The sequence below is a fragment of the Lycorma delicatula genome, chromosome 1 (genome assembly GCF_047948215.1).
Source record: "Lycorma delicatula isolate Av1 chromosome 1, ASM4794821v1, whole genome shotgun sequence".
NCBI classification, from domain to species: Eukaryota; Metazoa; Arthropoda; class Insecta; order Hemiptera; family Fulgoridae; genus Lycorma; species Lycorma delicatula.
In genome coordinates this window covers 400036666-400054685 of record NC_134455.1, presented here as the reverse complement: position 1 = coordinate 400054685, position 18020 = coordinate 400036666, and the positions used below count along the sequence as shown (strand labels likewise).

Genomic DNA, 18020 nt, shown 5'->3' with positions numbered 1-18020 from the left:
TGTTAATCTAATAAAGTAATAGCTTCTTTTATGGACCAACCAATTGGTAGGTTCGCATGTAAGCACTGTTCCTCGCCACCCCCCCTGTTCGTAGCCCTGATGGGCTTTAACAGTACTTGATATTATCAATAAAATCTAATATAATAAGTCCTTTTTTTTCTATAATTCTTTCTTTATACTTGTACAACATATAATCCTTAAGCTGTTATAATCCTTAAGTTGGTAGGCATCATCCAGTTTATGAAAAATATTACAAACATCTTTGTATGGAACTGTGCGCTTCACAGTTCCAACGGCATGGTGTTTGGCTGTTGTGTGCATGTGCACGTAGTAAGCTGCACATGTGGCTGTGAGGTAAAGAGAGCATTGTCGCTCCTGCAGTGCCGAATCTGGCATGCTGGTGGAAGGTAGTTTTTTTTTTTACTCCACATGTGTACAGAACATTCCTAGTTCATTCCCTTTTCTAGTTTAGTCAGTGGATCGACTATGCGGTTGTTTAGTTGTTTTTTTCAATAACGATCAGAAGATGGTGGAAATCAAGGGCTCTTTGAATGCCAAATCTGTCCAAAATACGCCAGAAGGGCGAAAGGGAAGGTAATTAGTAAAAACTAATTATTTGTTAGTATCTTTGTACATAGAAATTTAAAATAAGCACTGTTGGACTATAGCAATTTTACGTGGAAAAAACTTAATAAAATTAAGTTTATATAAGTTTAAGTTTTTATAGCTTAATAAAATTAAGTTATTATCTAATAATACTAAAAAATATTATCTGTATTAACATTTTATTATTTATTCGGTTAAACCGAATACAGTTTTTAAGCAAAATGTGCTTAAAAACCACGTACCGTATTCTTGGATGTGATAAAGTGTAGAATTAGATTATTATCCTGCTTCCATTTATTCTATTTGATTCAATTTCTTTTTGGTTGTTTTATTTTATAGAAAACTTTAACCATGGCCTTGAAGAGGCCCAGAAAAACATTTTCTGGAGCAGTACACCCACTAATTTTAGCTACAAGGTGCCACCGCATCCAACCCAACAAAAAACCTTTTAAGCTATGCCAAACATATAAACGGGTAATAAAATAATATTTTATTACCCACGTATGAGAACTAATCATGATTATTTTAATAATTCACATGCAAAGAAGGGTGAAAAAAATAAAAGCCATCAAGTAATATAAAATATACAAATATATTATAATACAAAACAATTTTACAAAAAAATATCATAACAGAGTATCTTCTGAACGAATATATTCACCAATATCAGCCTGATGGAAACAAACGGTAGCAAGAGGATCAGCATGTTTACATTCCGCTGTGCTACGGGCTGCAACTCCAAAACCCTAAAATAAATGAATTATTAATTAACATTGTAAGAATTTTCTTAAAACCACGATATAACGTTTCAAATTTTATATTTATAAAATTAATAGAAGCAGCATCCTGAAAAAATGATAGATAAGTACAGAATTCCAATTTAGACTAACGCCTACAGATCACAAAAATTAAATTAGAAAGGATGCAGTTTGCTATTTTATGTTCTGGATATACTTAAACACTACAAGCTAACAGAACATTTATAATAAAAGTAAAGAAATCAAATCAATTATCCGTGAAATAAATACAGTGTTATGAGAATTAATGAACTACACCGTACAGAAAAATTTCAGTTAAGTTGGTCATACTGCAACTGTAAGACCACTTTTATTTGCTATTTTGTAAACAGCTGTGCTCACAGTTATTTTTACAATCTAGTGTGAAGTAACATATGCAACTTTTGTAAAGTTATTAATTAGATGTGTCTAATGAATATTTATTAATTTATATTTGTCTTTTGTAGTCAATATATTTGGTTTTGTTACAAGTGTAATTTTTTATTGTGATCATTCAATTTAATATTTTACAGGATCTTACAATAAAAAACAAGCTAAAAATGATAACTCTCCATGAACAATCTTTAATGTTTCAATGTCAGAGTGCAACACCAACAACGATCCATCCACACAAATATTGGTGTCTTTTATCTATAAAGTAGCATATCTATCCAATTGTGAGTGATTTATACAATTTAATTTATTCATTCATTAGAATATTTATTTATTTAATTTAAATACTTTAACCTACAGGACAAATTACACAGGTTACTATTACTGTTATTTTATATTATGCTTATTAATTTTAATAGTATTAAATTATCTCGGGCCATTTAAAAAAAAAACCTTTTGCAATTAATATTATGATGCAAGATACAATAAATTTATGATAAATAACTAGCATCACAAAAAGATTATTTTACAGTTTTCATGAAACAACGTTCATTTTTTACATGATACACTAACTTTAAAGTACTTAAACACTAACTGACTGCACAAAACAATTATCTACCAGTTGTGTCAATATGAAACCAAAATTTTTGTATAGAATTTTATTATATGAAAATGATAAAAAATATTTCATTTAAAATATTGTCCATCGCTAGCTATACATTTTTCCCATCTCTCTGACAATTTATGAATGCCACACCAAAAAAACTGTTGCTATTTTGAGGCAAACCAGTAATCGAGCCATTTTCATAAGAAGTAAAGCGCTGCTCAGCAAGTGTGTGTCCCATCGATGCAAATAAATAGTAGTCGGATGGAGCCAAGTCTGGTGAGTAAGCCGCATGCAAAAGTATTTCCCAACTGAATGTCTCAATTGTTTCCTTGACCGGGTTTGCTGTGTGATGGTGCATTTTCATGAAGCAAAATCACTTTATTGCCTTTTTTGATATTCTGGTTGTTTTTCAAGCAATGCTTGATACAAATCGATCATTTGTTGTCGGTAGCGTTCAGTATTAATGGTTTTGCCAGGTTTTAGCAGCTCATAATAGATCACACCCTTCTGATACCACCAAACACAGAACATTGTCTTTTTTTCGTAGCGATTTGGCCTTGAAATCGATGTCGATGGTTCGCCTGGAGTAACGCATGATTTTTTACGCTTAGGATTCTCTAAATATATCCACTTTTCATCACCTGTCACAATTCAATGGAGAAATGCCTTTCTTTTGTACCTGGCGAGCAGCATTTCGCAAGTGGTTTTTCGGTTTTCTTGCTGTCTTTCATTCATTCATGTGGAACCCACTTTTCCACGGCTTCTCGTGTTACATTTAACTGATCTGTGAGTGTTTATTGCGTTTGAGCGTCATCCTCATGCAACAATGCTTGCAATTCGCAGTCTTCAAACTTTTTCAGTGGTCTTGTCTTCCACGTTCTTTGTTTCTCACATCAAAATTGCCACTTCTGAATTTTTTTAAACCACTCAAAGCACTGTCATTTACCAAGAGCAAGCTCACTGTAAGCTTCGACAAGTATTCGATACAATTCTGCAGCAGTTTTCTTTAAATGGTAACATAAAATCAATGTTGTCTGCAAATCATAGTTTGCAGGTACAAAACTTGACATGTTCAATGCTAATTAAAACTATGCTGTTGTATTAAATTTATACTGTTGGGAGTTGAAAATATTTGTCGCTGTCAAAGAAAGAAATTGGCGCCAATGATGTGGTACTACATTGCAAGCTAGGGCCATCTATGGGTAAATTCTGGTTTCATATTTACACACCTAGTATACAGCAAAGCAGTCAAAACACTAAAATAGTATAATACAAGTTTAAATAACAAAAAATATAATATAAAAGAAAAATTATCTCCCACAACTCAAAACTTAATAAATATTTTAAACTGTAACACAAACATCACTTGAATACTTACTAAAGGCAGATCATTCATCGAAAACACAATTACTCCTTGATATTTTTGTGTACTTTCTGTAATTCTTCCAAGACCAGCTTTATTCACATTATGCCCGTAAAGAAACTGTTGTTCAGCTGATGGCTTTAACCATATTTTAAACTGCAGAAATGAAAATGAAAGTAAATAATTATTCATAAGATGTGGAAATACTCAATATCTATTATGCTTAGAACAGTTTTCATCCAACCCACAGCATGGAAAAACAAGCTTCCCTCCAATGAAGAAGTAGACTACTAGAAGGTGCTATTTATATAGAAAGTAGACTGATATAAATTCAAAGAGATCTATCCGGAAATGAAAGGATGAAAAATGAAAAAAAGTGTTTTAAAAATGGGATGACTGACCAACAGAAAAAACGTCAATGATTCAGGTAGTTTACTGCCATGTCCAGCCAAACAGCCTGTTAATAGAAATACCATCAACAACAGAACGAACAACCTGATGAAGGTCGACGTCTGTATATCATTTGCTGCCAACATGTGAAATTCGTGAATGATCCCTGGAGCACAAAGGACTGTGGCCTAAAGTCCTAAGGCCTTACAGTTGGTGGCGGATGTAAGACTCCAGACACCCCTCCAAGTGACGGTAGTTGTTGTCACAAGGACGAAAGCCATACCATATAGTGTCTCTATAGCTCTAATTACAGGCAGATTATTAGAGTAATAAATTACCTTATATTCGTGGCTTCTCAGAGTCGGTCTGGAGCCAGAAACCACCTCAACATCAACAATGACAACTTGCCCATCTTTAGCTGCAATGATATCAGGTTTCTGGACACTTCCTCAGTGTTGAAATGATGTTCATGACAAGACTACACAGTTCTTATCTCGGAGTGCTGCCGCTAAAACCTTCGAAACAGCATCATGCCAGAAAATTCATCCGCCGTGTGTCCGATAGCAGCTCTTAATTATATGGGCAGTGGTCTCATCAACACAGCAACCAGCTCAACACCGAACAGAACTAACCATGAAATGTTCTTACGGCAGAAGGGAGACAACTGATTGCTGTGTATATATTGGACGTAGTCCTTGCAGTAGAGGAAGTGTTCAAATGAACATATCAACTTGATTTTTGGTGTGTGTAATCCTCATGTCAGTATCTAAAAACTGATTTCTAGATTTTTGAAATTCCAAGTTTAAAGGGTTAAAATGGATTTTTTATTTTTTTGAGACGTGGCTATTTTTTTTTTTTATTTCTTGGTAACAAATTACGATATCAACTTGATTTTCAGTGTGTGTAAATTTCATGGTAATATCTAATAAGTTGAGAGGGTTAAAATGAATTTTGAATTTTTTTGAAACCTTGTATTTTTTTGGAATTTCTGAGTAACAAATGAGGATATCAATCTTTTGTTGTATATAATTTTCATGTAAATATCTAAAAACCAATTTCTATATTTTTTTGAAATTCAACTTAAAAAAGGATAAAAAAAAAGTTAAAAGTACCATATTTGAACAATGACTGCAAATCTCCGACTATACTAAACAAGATATTCACTAGATTTGGGCTTGCAAATACTCCTCAGATAAATATCTAAAAACCATTTTCATTTTTTTTTTAATTTCGATATTTTAAGTTTTGCAGCAGCTCAACCAGCACAGATACTGCCTCTGTTTCTGTAAGCGTAACGCAACTGGCTTCACCTCCCTCCAGTTACTTGACTAAAAAACAACAAATAAAAGTAATTAAACTTTTTTGTTTTTAAATGTGAAACAAAGGACAATCACCTAATGGAGTTTGTTGGGTAATGCTAAGAACTGGGCGAAACACATTTTTACTCATACAAAGCAGGGATAACCAGTTATAACTAATACTTTTAAGATGTAAGGGCCCCAACGTTTTGATCTATTTTAATGGATAAGATAGGGCTCACTGGATACCTGAGGGCTATAAGTAAAATCACAAGAATTCTTGGAAGGATCTACATTTTTATTAGTTTATTGTCACTGAGCTCTGCAATTTTAATATCATACCACTTCAATGGTGGAATTGATATTGGGTAAACCTTCTCAATGAGAAGTTGGTCTAAGAACATATAGCATTTGATATTAAATTTTATGTTGTGATCAAAATGATTTATAAACTCCCATCACACCAGGAACAACAAATAGTGTAGAACTTCTGTTACCTTTCATCCACTAAACTAGTCACATTACAGCTCACATAATAAATATGATCAATTTTTATCTTAATCCAAAATTTAAAACCGAAATACAAAAAAGAAAATTTTTATAGTTAATTTTTTTTTACTAATCTACTTTATGACTTTAATATAAAATGTCCACAAACAAAAAAACTTACCTAATGAATTTTTTTAAATAAAATCAGAGGTGAAACGTTCTGAAAGAAAACTGCACTTAAAACAGCAATGATTGGTTGCTGCTTAAAAAAAGTGCTGTGTGCCGGTTGCTTTTTGGTACACAAAAAACTTGATGCTCCATGACAACAACGCACCCTGCCACTGTTCTCCCCTAACATATGAGGGGAGAACAGTGTGTCATAGTCAATGGAACATTATGTTTTCTTGCAAGACACAATCTCACTTCCACACATGCCATACTCTCCAGATTTAGTTAATGCGGACTTCACCCTCTTCTCACAGTTGGAAATCCAGCTTAAAGGGCACTATTTTGACACCATTGCTGTGCAAGAGGTCTACTTTGAAGGTAACATTGTGTAAACAGATAAATAAAGTAGTTCCTTGTCAACAGAGCTAGTCTCGAAACCACTCATATATATATATATATATATATATATATATATATATATACAGGGTCCGGCATATAAATCTGACGATTTTGTAGTAATTGTTGTGTTGGCACCACTGTCAATGAGAAGGCGGGGTTGTTCTTCATCGACTGGTCTATTCATGCTATTTCAGTAGCCAGTATGTCATGGTCAGGTGAATGAGCGTTTGTGATTGAAACCTATTTTAAAAATAACGACTCGGTTATTGTAACAGTGTTTATTTCGCAGACATTTCAATTTAAATTGACACGTGTCTGTTCGTAGTAGTAATACGATATTGTTGTGGGTGTATAATTTTAGGAACATATCGTCTGTTTTAAAAATGAAACCGACAAGACGAAAACGGACTGTGAGAACGCCTGAAAACATTAACGCTGTAAGGTTAGCTGTTACGTGGTCTCCATGACGTTCAGCAGCGAGACGTGCTGCTGCGCTAGCCATTTCTGATCGAAGTGTACGATGAATTCTTCATGCCGACCTTAAATTCCATCTGTAAAAGATGATGTTAGTGCAGCAACTTAATGCAAACGATCGGATGTCTTGTAAAGCAGCTTGCGAGGTCATCCTCAAAAATGTCCACCAGGATGCCGTTATTCTTTTAAGTGATGAGGCGCATTTTCATCTGTCAGGATTTGTGAATAAACAAAATTACCGTTATTGAGCTTCGCATAATCCACGGAAAATTCTTGAAAAACCACTTCACAGTCGATATGTTACAGTGTGGTGTGCGGTTTTGAAGTTCGGCATAATCGGCTAGTATTTTTTTGAGGAGTTAAATCGCAGAGTAACAGTAACATCTCATCAATACGTAAACATGACGAATGAATTTCTGTGACCGAAACCGAATGAATTTAAAGGACATGAAATTTGGTTTCAACAGGATGGTGCCACCGCCCGTACAGCGAGAATCGCAGTGGATGTTCTGCGAGAAAATTTCTTGGACGTTTGATTTCCCGATTAGGAGGCATTCCTTGGCCAGCGCGTTCACCTGATCTGGCCATTTGTGATTTTTTTTGCGGGGTATCTCAAACATAAAGTCTTCAGTAGTCGACCACAGTCAATTGCTGAACTCAAGGAGGCCATTCAACGAGAAATTAAAGCGGTTCCACAAGTGATGATTGAGCGAGCAATGTCAAATTTTAGAATGAGGTTAAGCTAGTGTGTGAGGAGTAATGGCAAACATTTGGACGACATAATATTCAAATAAAAAAAAATCTATCGAAGTAATTCACTATAAATTGCAAAAACTGATCTTTAATTTGATATATTAAATGTTTTAATAGTACGAAACACAGTTTAATTATTATCTCTCAAAAATTGTCAGGTTTATATGCCAGACCCTGTATATATATATATATATATATATATATATTTAAAAAATAAAATAATAAAGTAAATTACATTAAAACGTACTATTTTTATTATAAAACATAAGAAATGTTTATTTCACAATAAATGGTCACAGAATCTTAAGGGGAACTTCCCAACATTATACATAATTTTTAATAAAAATATATTATGATTAATAATGAAATAATTTACACATACCTGGGCATATGGAGCCAAATAATTAAGAGCAGTAATATGAAGCATAAATCTTCCTGTCTTAGTAAATTTCCCAAAACACGTTCCTATACTGACAAAATGATCAGGTGCAATAGTTTCACCTAATTTTAAGTTCTTTTCAGAAACATAATAAATCCTGTCCTTATGCTCTCTAAATACATACTGCCCATCAGGTCGATCAATGAGTAACTTTACATTGGTTCCAATGCTAAAATAAAACAATTAAATTTATTTTCTTCATATTTTGCTAGATAATTTTTTAAATATTGAAACAAGTTACACCTACATACTTTTCTTTCTCTTTAATTAATAAACTGCACCAAGAATCTGAAATAGTATTACTACATTTATAATAGAAATATTGTTAAAGAATACAAATTTACATATGAGAATTACTTCTTTTTTCTCATATCTAAAAAATGAAAAAAACATTTGCAAAAAATTTCAAAAAAGTTTCTTTTAGGGTTTCTTGAAAACTGCTGTTTCTTTGAATGTAAATGACTGTTGAAAAATCACATCACTTCTTATTATATGTTAAAAATTCTCTGATTCTACAATTCACATTAACCACTGTTAAATAACAAACAGTTTGTTATTGTGACAAGGGCAGACAGTTCTATATCACAAAAGTCAGATTAACTGACTTTACAGGTGTGATATCATTAGTGGGTACTATATATTATAATGGCGCCATTATGGATGTTAGATTATATATAATAGGTCTGTAAATTTAGGATTGCTGTTGGAATCTGTTAGGAATAAAGGAGAAACACAAAACTTGAAATTCAATTATTTATTCTAATTAAACTAACCTAACCTGCAAAAATCTAACAGCTTCCTCTTCGTAACGTATAAGATCATGAATTCTTAATCCACACATTTTATTTATAAGTTCACCATTAACTTTAACAAATATTTTTACTTCGTCTTACCGATAAGAAATAGAATGTAGTTATTTAACTTGTCACCAGTCGCACTGGTTATAACCTCCCAACGATAGTGGCGCTGTTATAATATAAGAAGTACCCACCCATTACGGTATTATAGAACACAGAACTCACATTTGTTTTGATTTACAGCTTTCTGATAGTATGATGCAATAAAGATTAACTAGTTAATATAAAAAAACATCTAATCCACAATTTTTAGAAATACAACTAAAGATTAAAACAATGTTACAATCTCAAAATTCTTATTGGTGAATCTAACATGACACATGAATGATTTTTTAACAAGATAATATTAATATTTTAATAAATAAATAAAATAATAATAAATCAAATTTTTAAATATATTTATATTACAAAAATTTAATTGTATAAAAATAGTTTTCTTATATTTTTATGACTAACTAAAATGAATAATTTAAAACATATTTTTACAAAAAAATATATTTTAATTAACATACGGTACTTCTCCTCCTTCATCTACCGTTTTTAAAACAATAAAAACGGAGAAATGCGAGTACGAATTGACTTTAACAGCACAAGACTAAACTCTTTTACTAATAATAGCCATAAGTACTGTCATTACAAATCTTACACAATAATAAAGCAGTCCTAACCTTCAATGTTTTCCAAACATACAACTACCTCGGTAAACTTCTCGCTATTCAATCTTAATAACAAGCTCTTCACTACTGATCTACATTAAACTCCTTTAAAGTCAAAAATACATTTCACAAAAAATTATTGCCGTTTTATTTTTCTTGGGCAAATTTTCATCTTTCAACAGCAATACTAATTTCCAAATATCACACAATTACCTCAGTTTTACATTTTTAAATGTACTTTCATAAGATTAACAAGGTAGTGAAATTTTAAAATAAATTTAATACAATTTTGTTAAGTTTATTTTATTACACACCAAATCTCGCAGTTTATAACAAACATTTATAATCGCCCAGGTTATGTTGCGGGTTATAGTTTAACAAAAGATTTCGTTCATAGTGATTAATAAATAAAGCAGATTAAACTATATTATAAACTAATATAAGTTAAATACAGAACCATAATAATTGAAACTTACAACTTGGAAAGCTTCTCAAAGACTAATTTTGTTCTTTCATCAGACAAGCGCTTCATTTTACTACCACGTGCCTAGGAAACACCACTCGATAGCTCGATACACTACCTACTAGTCAGGCAAAGCTATAATGATTGATGAAGAATGAACTAAATACAAATAACGATATTATCGTGAACGTGTTTCAACATTTCAAAGGCGCTACTTCGAAATTTAACTAAAAGCGGATATATTAAAAGACACATCTTAGATGTGTTAATAAATAATACATATTTTTTTAACAATAATAACCTTTCAGGCTTTACAAATAAAAACCATATTGCAAATTAATATTGAAGTTTATTTCAAGTTAAATGAGTATTTAAATAAATCGCAATACTTAATTCATTTACATGTTATTAATGTAGAATATATTATTTCAGAGTATATTCTATTAAAAAGCAAGAGGTAATTTTTCAAAAATCCTAGCGAGAATTTCAGGCACTTCTAGAAACGTCAAACCAGAGAAGTACAGAGCCTAAAACACCATCCCAGGATCTGAGCAGAAAGTTTCAAAAGTAAATCCAGCCATTTTCAATCCATAACATTTACTGATGGAATAGTCAGATTTTAATTAACAAAATAAAATTTAGACTCCTCTTAATTACATGCTCTTATACTATGTACATAGCTATCTATAATGCAATGCGATTTAACTTTGTGACGAAAAGAGAAATTCCATATTCAACTCTTGTTTGGTTTAAATTTATAGATAAATAAAATAATGTACTTCATATCAAATTAACATTGTGTACAAGAAATATATTTTAAAACAAGATTTGTTCAAATTCAATTATATGTTTTGAACAGAATATGATGAATTATTTCTAATATGAATTTAAAATGATGCATCCAGTATTTAGCTTTCATAAGCAGGGTAAACGAATAAATGACAGCAACTAAGTTCCTAATATTATTCATCCAAACTCTTACCTTCTTATTCGTATTTTAGTAACAGAAAATATTACATCTCTCTTGACAATTCATCACTACAACTACAAATTTTAATTACTGTTAAAATTTCTTGACAATTTCTAAATTATCTTCTAAACATAAGTAGTTTTAAAAATTATTAACACTGATAAACATAATTTTTATTTCCTAACATGCGATATATGATTTTAATCTGTTATTTGATGCTGATATTTAATATGAACTCAGAATCTATCAGCCACCATTTTTGAAAAAAATTTTAATTAAAGTATTTTTTTTCATTTTTCAAAGTATAGTTGGCATTCTAAGCTCCTACATTGTATTTTGTTAGCTCATTTTTTATTGTTTAACTTTGTTAACATAATTTTTAAGCTATAAATAAACAATACTAAACAAAAATTAAATCATATCTATTTACATATTATGACATCATATCTAATACTGAAGAATAAGCCTTCATGAACAAGATTAATATATCTGTACAAGTCAAAACATGTAGCTGAAAACACAGCTATATTGTTTGTATTAAGCACTGGATTTTGGAATGAATTAATTTTGTTCAGTCTTATTGCTATCTTAAGTTTTTTAACAGTGCCGTGTCATAATGCCTCGAGACTGTGTAAATGATGTGGATAAACGGCTTCTATTTTAGCTTCAGTTAATTTGAGTATGAGGTCTATCCTTAAAACTAAGTTGAAATTAATTGTATTATTACTTCTTTACTCTAAGAGGAATTGACTATTCAATATTTTTATTTGCAAAATAAAATATAACACTTTGCAAATAAAAAATATTGCCTTTTGTTATGTATGTGGTGAGATTACCGTAAAATCAAATAGAAAAAACATTACACCTTTAATTAAAAAAGCATATCATTTGTACTTTCAATGTAAAACTGGTGATCAGTTTAAGTCGTTGGCTCCTCATATGGTATGGACTAATTGTTCTGTATATTTAACAGGATGGCTGAAAGGTACACAGAAGGCTGTACCTATGGTTTGGCATGAACCAAAGGATCAGGATTTGTTTAAAAACTGTCTGGAATTTCTAAAAAATCTAAACAAACCGTAAAATATCCTTCATTGCAATCAGGCCTGTTCAAAGTGAAATTATTCCAGTTCCTGAGCCACCTGTGAATGTATGTTTCGAAAGCAGCGATGAAGAATCAGGCAGTACTGAAGAAGACAGCAATGATTTTGATTTTGAATTACCTTCCGATAAGCCACATCATATCACAAGGTGAATTAAATGACTCGGTTAGGGTTTTAAATTTATCAAAAAATCAAGCTGAACTGTTAGGATCAAGACTGCAAAATTGGAATTTACTTCAAAAATATACAAAAATTTCAGGCTTTTGAAGCCGACAAAAAGAACTTTCTCAGTACTTTATTGATGTAAATAATTTGGTTTATCGCACAAATTTTGATGAGCTTATGTTGCACTTAGGACAAGTTCATAAACCTGAGGACTGGCACCTTTTCATAGATTTGTCCAAGTATAGTTTAAAAGCGGTTCTACTACACAACAGTAACAAATATCCTTCGATACCATTCGCTTATGGTATTAATTTGAAAGGGGATTAACAGGATGTGATGAAAGACGTTCTTGAAAAAATAAATCATAAAAACATATCTGGAATAAATGTGGTGATTTGAAAGTTATAGCTATTTTGTTAGGCATGCAGTTAGGGTATACGAAGTACATGTGTTTTCTATGCGAATGGGACAGCCGAGCTAAGGATAAACATTATGTTGCCAAAGAGTGGAAGATGAGACAACTTAACTCCAAATGAGAAAAATATTATTCATGAGTCCTTAGTTGAATGCAAAAAATATTTTTACCCCTCTCCATATCAAGCTAGCACTAATGAAAAACTTTGTAAAAGCAATGAAGGATAGTCCCAAATTTTTTTACATCAGGCAGAAATTTCTGAATGTAAATGAAGGAAAAATTAAATAAGGAATATTTGTTGGTCCTCAAATAAGAGAGTATCAAAGATGATAAACTCGATGTTAAATAATGTAGAAAGTGCAGCTTGGGCTTCATTTAAAGACGTTTGCAGCAAACAAAAATCCGATAATTACCATGATATTGTTAATTAACTTCTTACTTCATACAGAGCTATGTAATATAATATTTTGAAAATACATTTCCTCCATTCATATCTGGATTTTTTCCTGGACAAACTTGGAGATGTAATTGACGAACACAATGAACGCTTCTACCAAGACATTTCGGTGTTGGAAAGCCGCTATAAAGGGAAATGGAATACTAACATCCTACCCGATTTCTGTTGAACATTAATTCGAGATGTGCCCGAGGCTATTTATAAAAGAAAAGCATCAGCGAAATCATTCTATCACAGGTATAGACGTGGAAAATTATAAATTTTACAGATTTTAGCTACATTTTCCCTTAATTTTTTTTGAAGCGTAATTTATTTAAAAGTAAGGGTGATAGAAAAGTTGTATTTACAGATCTGTAATGTATGCAGAAAAGCAATTCAAGAAATGGTATCACACTTAGAGAAACATTAAAACATTTTTTTTTATCAGTGTAATTATTATTAGAAGTGTTTTTAAGATTGGTACCAATGCTTATAATTTTCAGTAATTGTTCGACCATAAAAGTCCCACTGGCTGACATAAAATAGGAAGGTGTCCTTTGCTAATTTACATGTTGTTCCAATGGCAGGTGATGGATTATATTTATTCTGGACTCTGTCGCACTGCATTTGATTGCAAGAGTTTATTTTTTGGCTTATACATTGAAAATTATAGACATTATAAATGCTGTAAAAAAGCATTTATGTGATAGGATACCAAACATTTCATGCGGCGATTTTAATTTTGATATAAAAGAATTAGCATTTCATTAATTTCATGGAGAAACACTTTGCTTTAACTCTGAGAACTCATCATTATTAAATACATGTACGATTCATTTATCTATATGATATTTACAAAATTGATATTATTATTAAACATTATATAAGTTTACTTCCACCCTTCTGGCTAAAATTCGAGACTGGCAGTTGTGGGAAGGTTATACAGGGAGCAACCACCAGGCTGTTGTTATGACAGTTGTCAATGGTAGACATCATGTGATAGGGCAACCCCTGACTCAAGGATGGAGTGTGAAGGGAATGGACTTCCAGTTATTCATAGAGGTTCTTGATTTGAAGAAGGTTACCAAGGTTACAGTGGAAAAAGGAAAGGTTCAATTATTAGTGGATGAATTGATGAGAGCTTGTGATGGTCTCCTTCCTCAAAAGTGTTACAGGGCTGGTTGTCCACCTGTTTATTGGTGGAATGAGGAGTTCTCACGGAAATGCAATCAATACCTAAGGGCCATAAGGGAAATTCAGTGGACTTATTTCCACTCAGCTGTAAGGTACTTTACAAACAGAGGGAGCTATAGAAGCTCATAAGGGAATCCATGAAGGTTTCCTGGTGCAAACTTATTGAAGAGATTGAAAAGGATCCATGGGGGAGACCATACAAGATTACTGTTAAGTATGCTGTGAGACCTAGAGTACCCACTGCTGAGGATGTGGATGCAGCCCATCCCATTATTGATGAATTATTTCTGCATGGAGATCGGGTTCCGGTGACTACCTCAGGTGAGATACTGGATCTACCAATGTTCACAAAGGAAGAAAAGATCACGGCGATGGAGCGTGTCCCTCGTGACAAGGCCCTTGGTCCTGATGCATTACCAAACCTTGTGATTAAATTGGCAGTCTGAGCTAATATAAATGCAGTTCTCGACGTTCATAATACCTGTCTGAGAGAGGGAGTATTCCCTGAAGCGTGGAAGGCACAGCGTCTTGTATTGGTGCTGAAACCTGGATGTGATCTGGTGCTTCCACCGTCTTATTGTCCATTGACAATGATTAATACATTGGGGAAAATCATGGAGTGTATGCTCCAGCAAAGGCTGTTCATGCAGTGGAGGAGACAATATGGTTTTCAAGCTGGTAGGTCTGCACTTGATGCGGTGGAGGAGGTGATAGGCACGGCTCGGATGTACCTTGCAGAGCGTAAAATGTGTGCGTTGATGGAGTTGGATGTAAGAACGCATTCAATTGTGTTTCTCACATCTCCATTGCGAATGCTCTGCGGAATCTGCAGGTTCCTGCATATCTGTTAAAATTATTATTGTCTTACTTAAGAGACAGGCGATTGACGTATACGGCAGAGAATGGCACAATTGTTAGGACCATTGATCGGGGTATGCCGCAGGGGTCGATCCTTGCACCGACCTTATGGAATATGGTGGAGTCCTTCAAATTTCACTTCCAGAGTACATTGCTGCGGTCGGCTATGCGGATGACATAGGACTACTACAAAGAAAGTTAGTGAATAAAATTCAGGCTTTGTATACAAGGATCAGCTCTTGGATGGCTGGGGTTAGCCCCTGAAAAGACGGAGATTGTACTTATCACCTCTAAGAAAAGAGGTCAAACACTGTCATTGGAACTGGCGGGAAGGAGGGTTGATTTCAGAATGGCCATTAAATACCTAGGCATCTGGATTGATGCCCGATTGAGGTAAGGAGTCCATGTTATGGAAAGTTGTGGGAGAGCGGAGAGGACAATGCATACGGTTGTTATCTTACTTCCGAACACCAGGGCATCTGGAGAACAGGAGGAGGTTATTAACAAGTGTGGTGTATTCTTCCCTCTTATTTGGGGCAGATGTTCTGAGGTATAAAAGGTACATGGGAATACTTGCTGCTGCGCTGCATAGGAGATGCTGCCTCCAGATTTCGGCAGCTTATTGTATGATCTCAAGAGAGGCTGAAATGTTATGCCAATTGACCTGCTAAAAAAGCAAATTTTTTATTTAAAAATTAAAAAAATAGTTTTACACTTTTATTTTAGCTCCATTAAAAAAACTGCATTTTTTATACTTCATGCAAAGGTACTGTTTTCAATTAGTGTACCAAGCGCAGATTTTTTTTTGTTATGCTCATGTTTGAGGAATATCTAATTAATTTTTATTGGTTTTACCAATAATTTCTTCAATATTGCATTTTAGACCTCATGATAACTGATATTTTTTGTAAAATCTTTTCTTGACATAGGCTCCTTTTTACTTTAATTAACTGATGGACATATATCATAAATTAATTAATTAAAATACTCGTGTAATGCAATAGCTTATATAAAGTTTTTATTGCACAGAACACAGTGCTAAACACATCATAAAACTATTGACAGCATCTTTTATATCATTAAAAAATAGTTATACTAGGGTTTACCATTGCCACTTATAGATCCTTTTTCATGTGTAGTCAGTCAATAACAAAAGAACATTTGTTGTTAGCATTGTTTGATATGAAATCATTGTTCCATAAAAGAATATAGGCGATCTTTTTACGTGTTTATTTCAGCTGGGATTTCTAGTTTATTTTGTTTTAATATAATGACAGTAGTTAATTTAAATGAATCTAGCACAGCAGTGTATAGTGGGATTAAAGTAAATCAATTATCATATTTTATGACTATCATATATTACTACTGCTTTTCTCTTGGTCATGACAGTTCTGTAACAAAAAAATTAACACTATTCATAATGTTTAGTCGCCAAGACTACAAAGGCTAAGAAAATAGAATTTGACAGTAGTTAATAGTCTTTCTTAACATCAGTACTTAGGGTACTTGAGGTTTACAAAGAAACATATAATAACTGTTCAATAAAATTTTACATATATGCAGGCTGGCAGAGCACTTATTATGATTCTAGGCGACTAATATAGATAAAAGTATATGCTTATGGCACATGAAATAAACTTAACATTATTATTTTGCTTTCAGTTTTTAATTATCTCATGTAAACAACAGTAGAAATTATGATCACTTCCATACTGAATACTACAAAAGCCAAGGTTAGGCTACAAAAAGAGAAAAAGTTAGCGATATTTGTCCACATTTCAGGGGTGAAAATATATTGAGTAAACAGCTTTAAATCCTACCTTACAATCTGAATTAGCATGTTCCCCATTAAATAATGATGCTACTAAAATCTTCTAATTTTTTTTTTTTGAATGGAAACATTGCATCATAAAATGCATTTATTAATTTGTTTCTAAACCCTTATCTGCCCAGTATTTCATACAACTGTGACACGTACTTTAGTATCTGAAGTACAAATCAGAGTTTCTCAAACTGACAGTAATAATTTTCATTCCATAGCACAACCAGTCTCTGGGATGAACAAACCAAAGGTCACTCTTGTAAATATAAATATCACCTATTTGGCATACTGATAAGCAACAGTATATTTGACTCTGCAAACGCCACAGAAAATGTTTTTACACCTGGCTCTTATTTATTAGTAAGCAAGACATGGGATGCGACATTCTTTAGAACGGCTGTATCATTTTTATTAGCAACTTTATGTCTCATATTAGTTACCTACAAAGTACAAAGTTGATTGTATGATTCAATGATATTCTAGAAGTGTCTACACATTTAGCCCATTTGAAGTTATTAAGAAGTTGCATCCCTTGTTAATGTAGTTGTACTACTTGCTCATTTCATTATGAATGGCAGGCCAAGACAATTACAAATAATGATCCAACAAAAAGATTCTCGCCAGGAAAGTATCAATCAACTGTTAGTATAACAAAATAAGAAATGCTTAAAATATCAACCACTTATAGAGAAGGGCTACTAACACTTACACATCTTTTCATAAACTTTAAAAGACAGGTTTTAGTTGCGATTAAGACCAGTCTCCCTTAGTTTAAAAAAAATGTTATTTTTTCTACCCCACACCCATCAACATTTCAATTTCCTATGAAAGTTACATATGAGGTTGGAAGATAGAATAATAACTGATTTAAAAAGATTTATTTATATTTTTATTCGACTATAATGTAACCTTCTTCAAAGTAATTT

At 32.5% G+C, this 18020-nt stretch overlaps 1 protein-coding gene across 2 annotated transcripts; it reads right to left on the bottom strand.

The window, feature by feature from the left end:
• Positions 1–1179: 1179 nt before the first annotated feature.
• Positions 1180–10297, bottom strand: LOC142317415 (60S ribosome subunit biogenesis protein NIP7 homolog). Of its 2 annotated transcripts, none has more exons than XM_075353967.1 (4): positions 10145–10297; positions 8099–8324; positions 3761–3901; positions 1180–1452 (listed from the first exon to the last, which is right to left on the bottom strand). In XM_075353967.1, exons 1-4 carry the CDS (start codon positions 10198–10200, stop codon positions 1330–1332), a joined length of 546 nt encoding a protein of 181 aa, XP_075210082.1. In that variant the 5' UTR covers positions 10201–10297; the 3' UTR covers positions 1180–1329. The 2 variants fall into 2 exon arrangements, with proteins under 2 accessions (XP_075210082.1, XP_075210083.1); XM_075353968.1 differs by having other exon boundaries at positions 1180–1352.
• Between the last annotated feature and the right edge of the window lie 7723 nt (positions 10298–18020).

Bases quoted from the DNA above. Each gene is read 5' to 3' on its own strand.
- LOC142317415 (XM_075353967.1), bottom strand. From the start codon at position 10,200: ATGAAGCGCTTGTCTGATGAAAGAACAAAATTAGTCTTTGAGAAGCTT. The intron at 8,325-10,144 runs GTAAGTTTCAAT...GTTTTATTTTAG, and splicing joins TTTGAGAAGCTTTCCAAGTT to CATTGGAACCAATGTAAAGT. The intron at 1,453-3,760 runs GTAAGTATTCAA...TCATTTTTTCAG, and splicing joins CGATGAATGATCTGCCTTTA to GATGCTGCTTCTATTAATTT.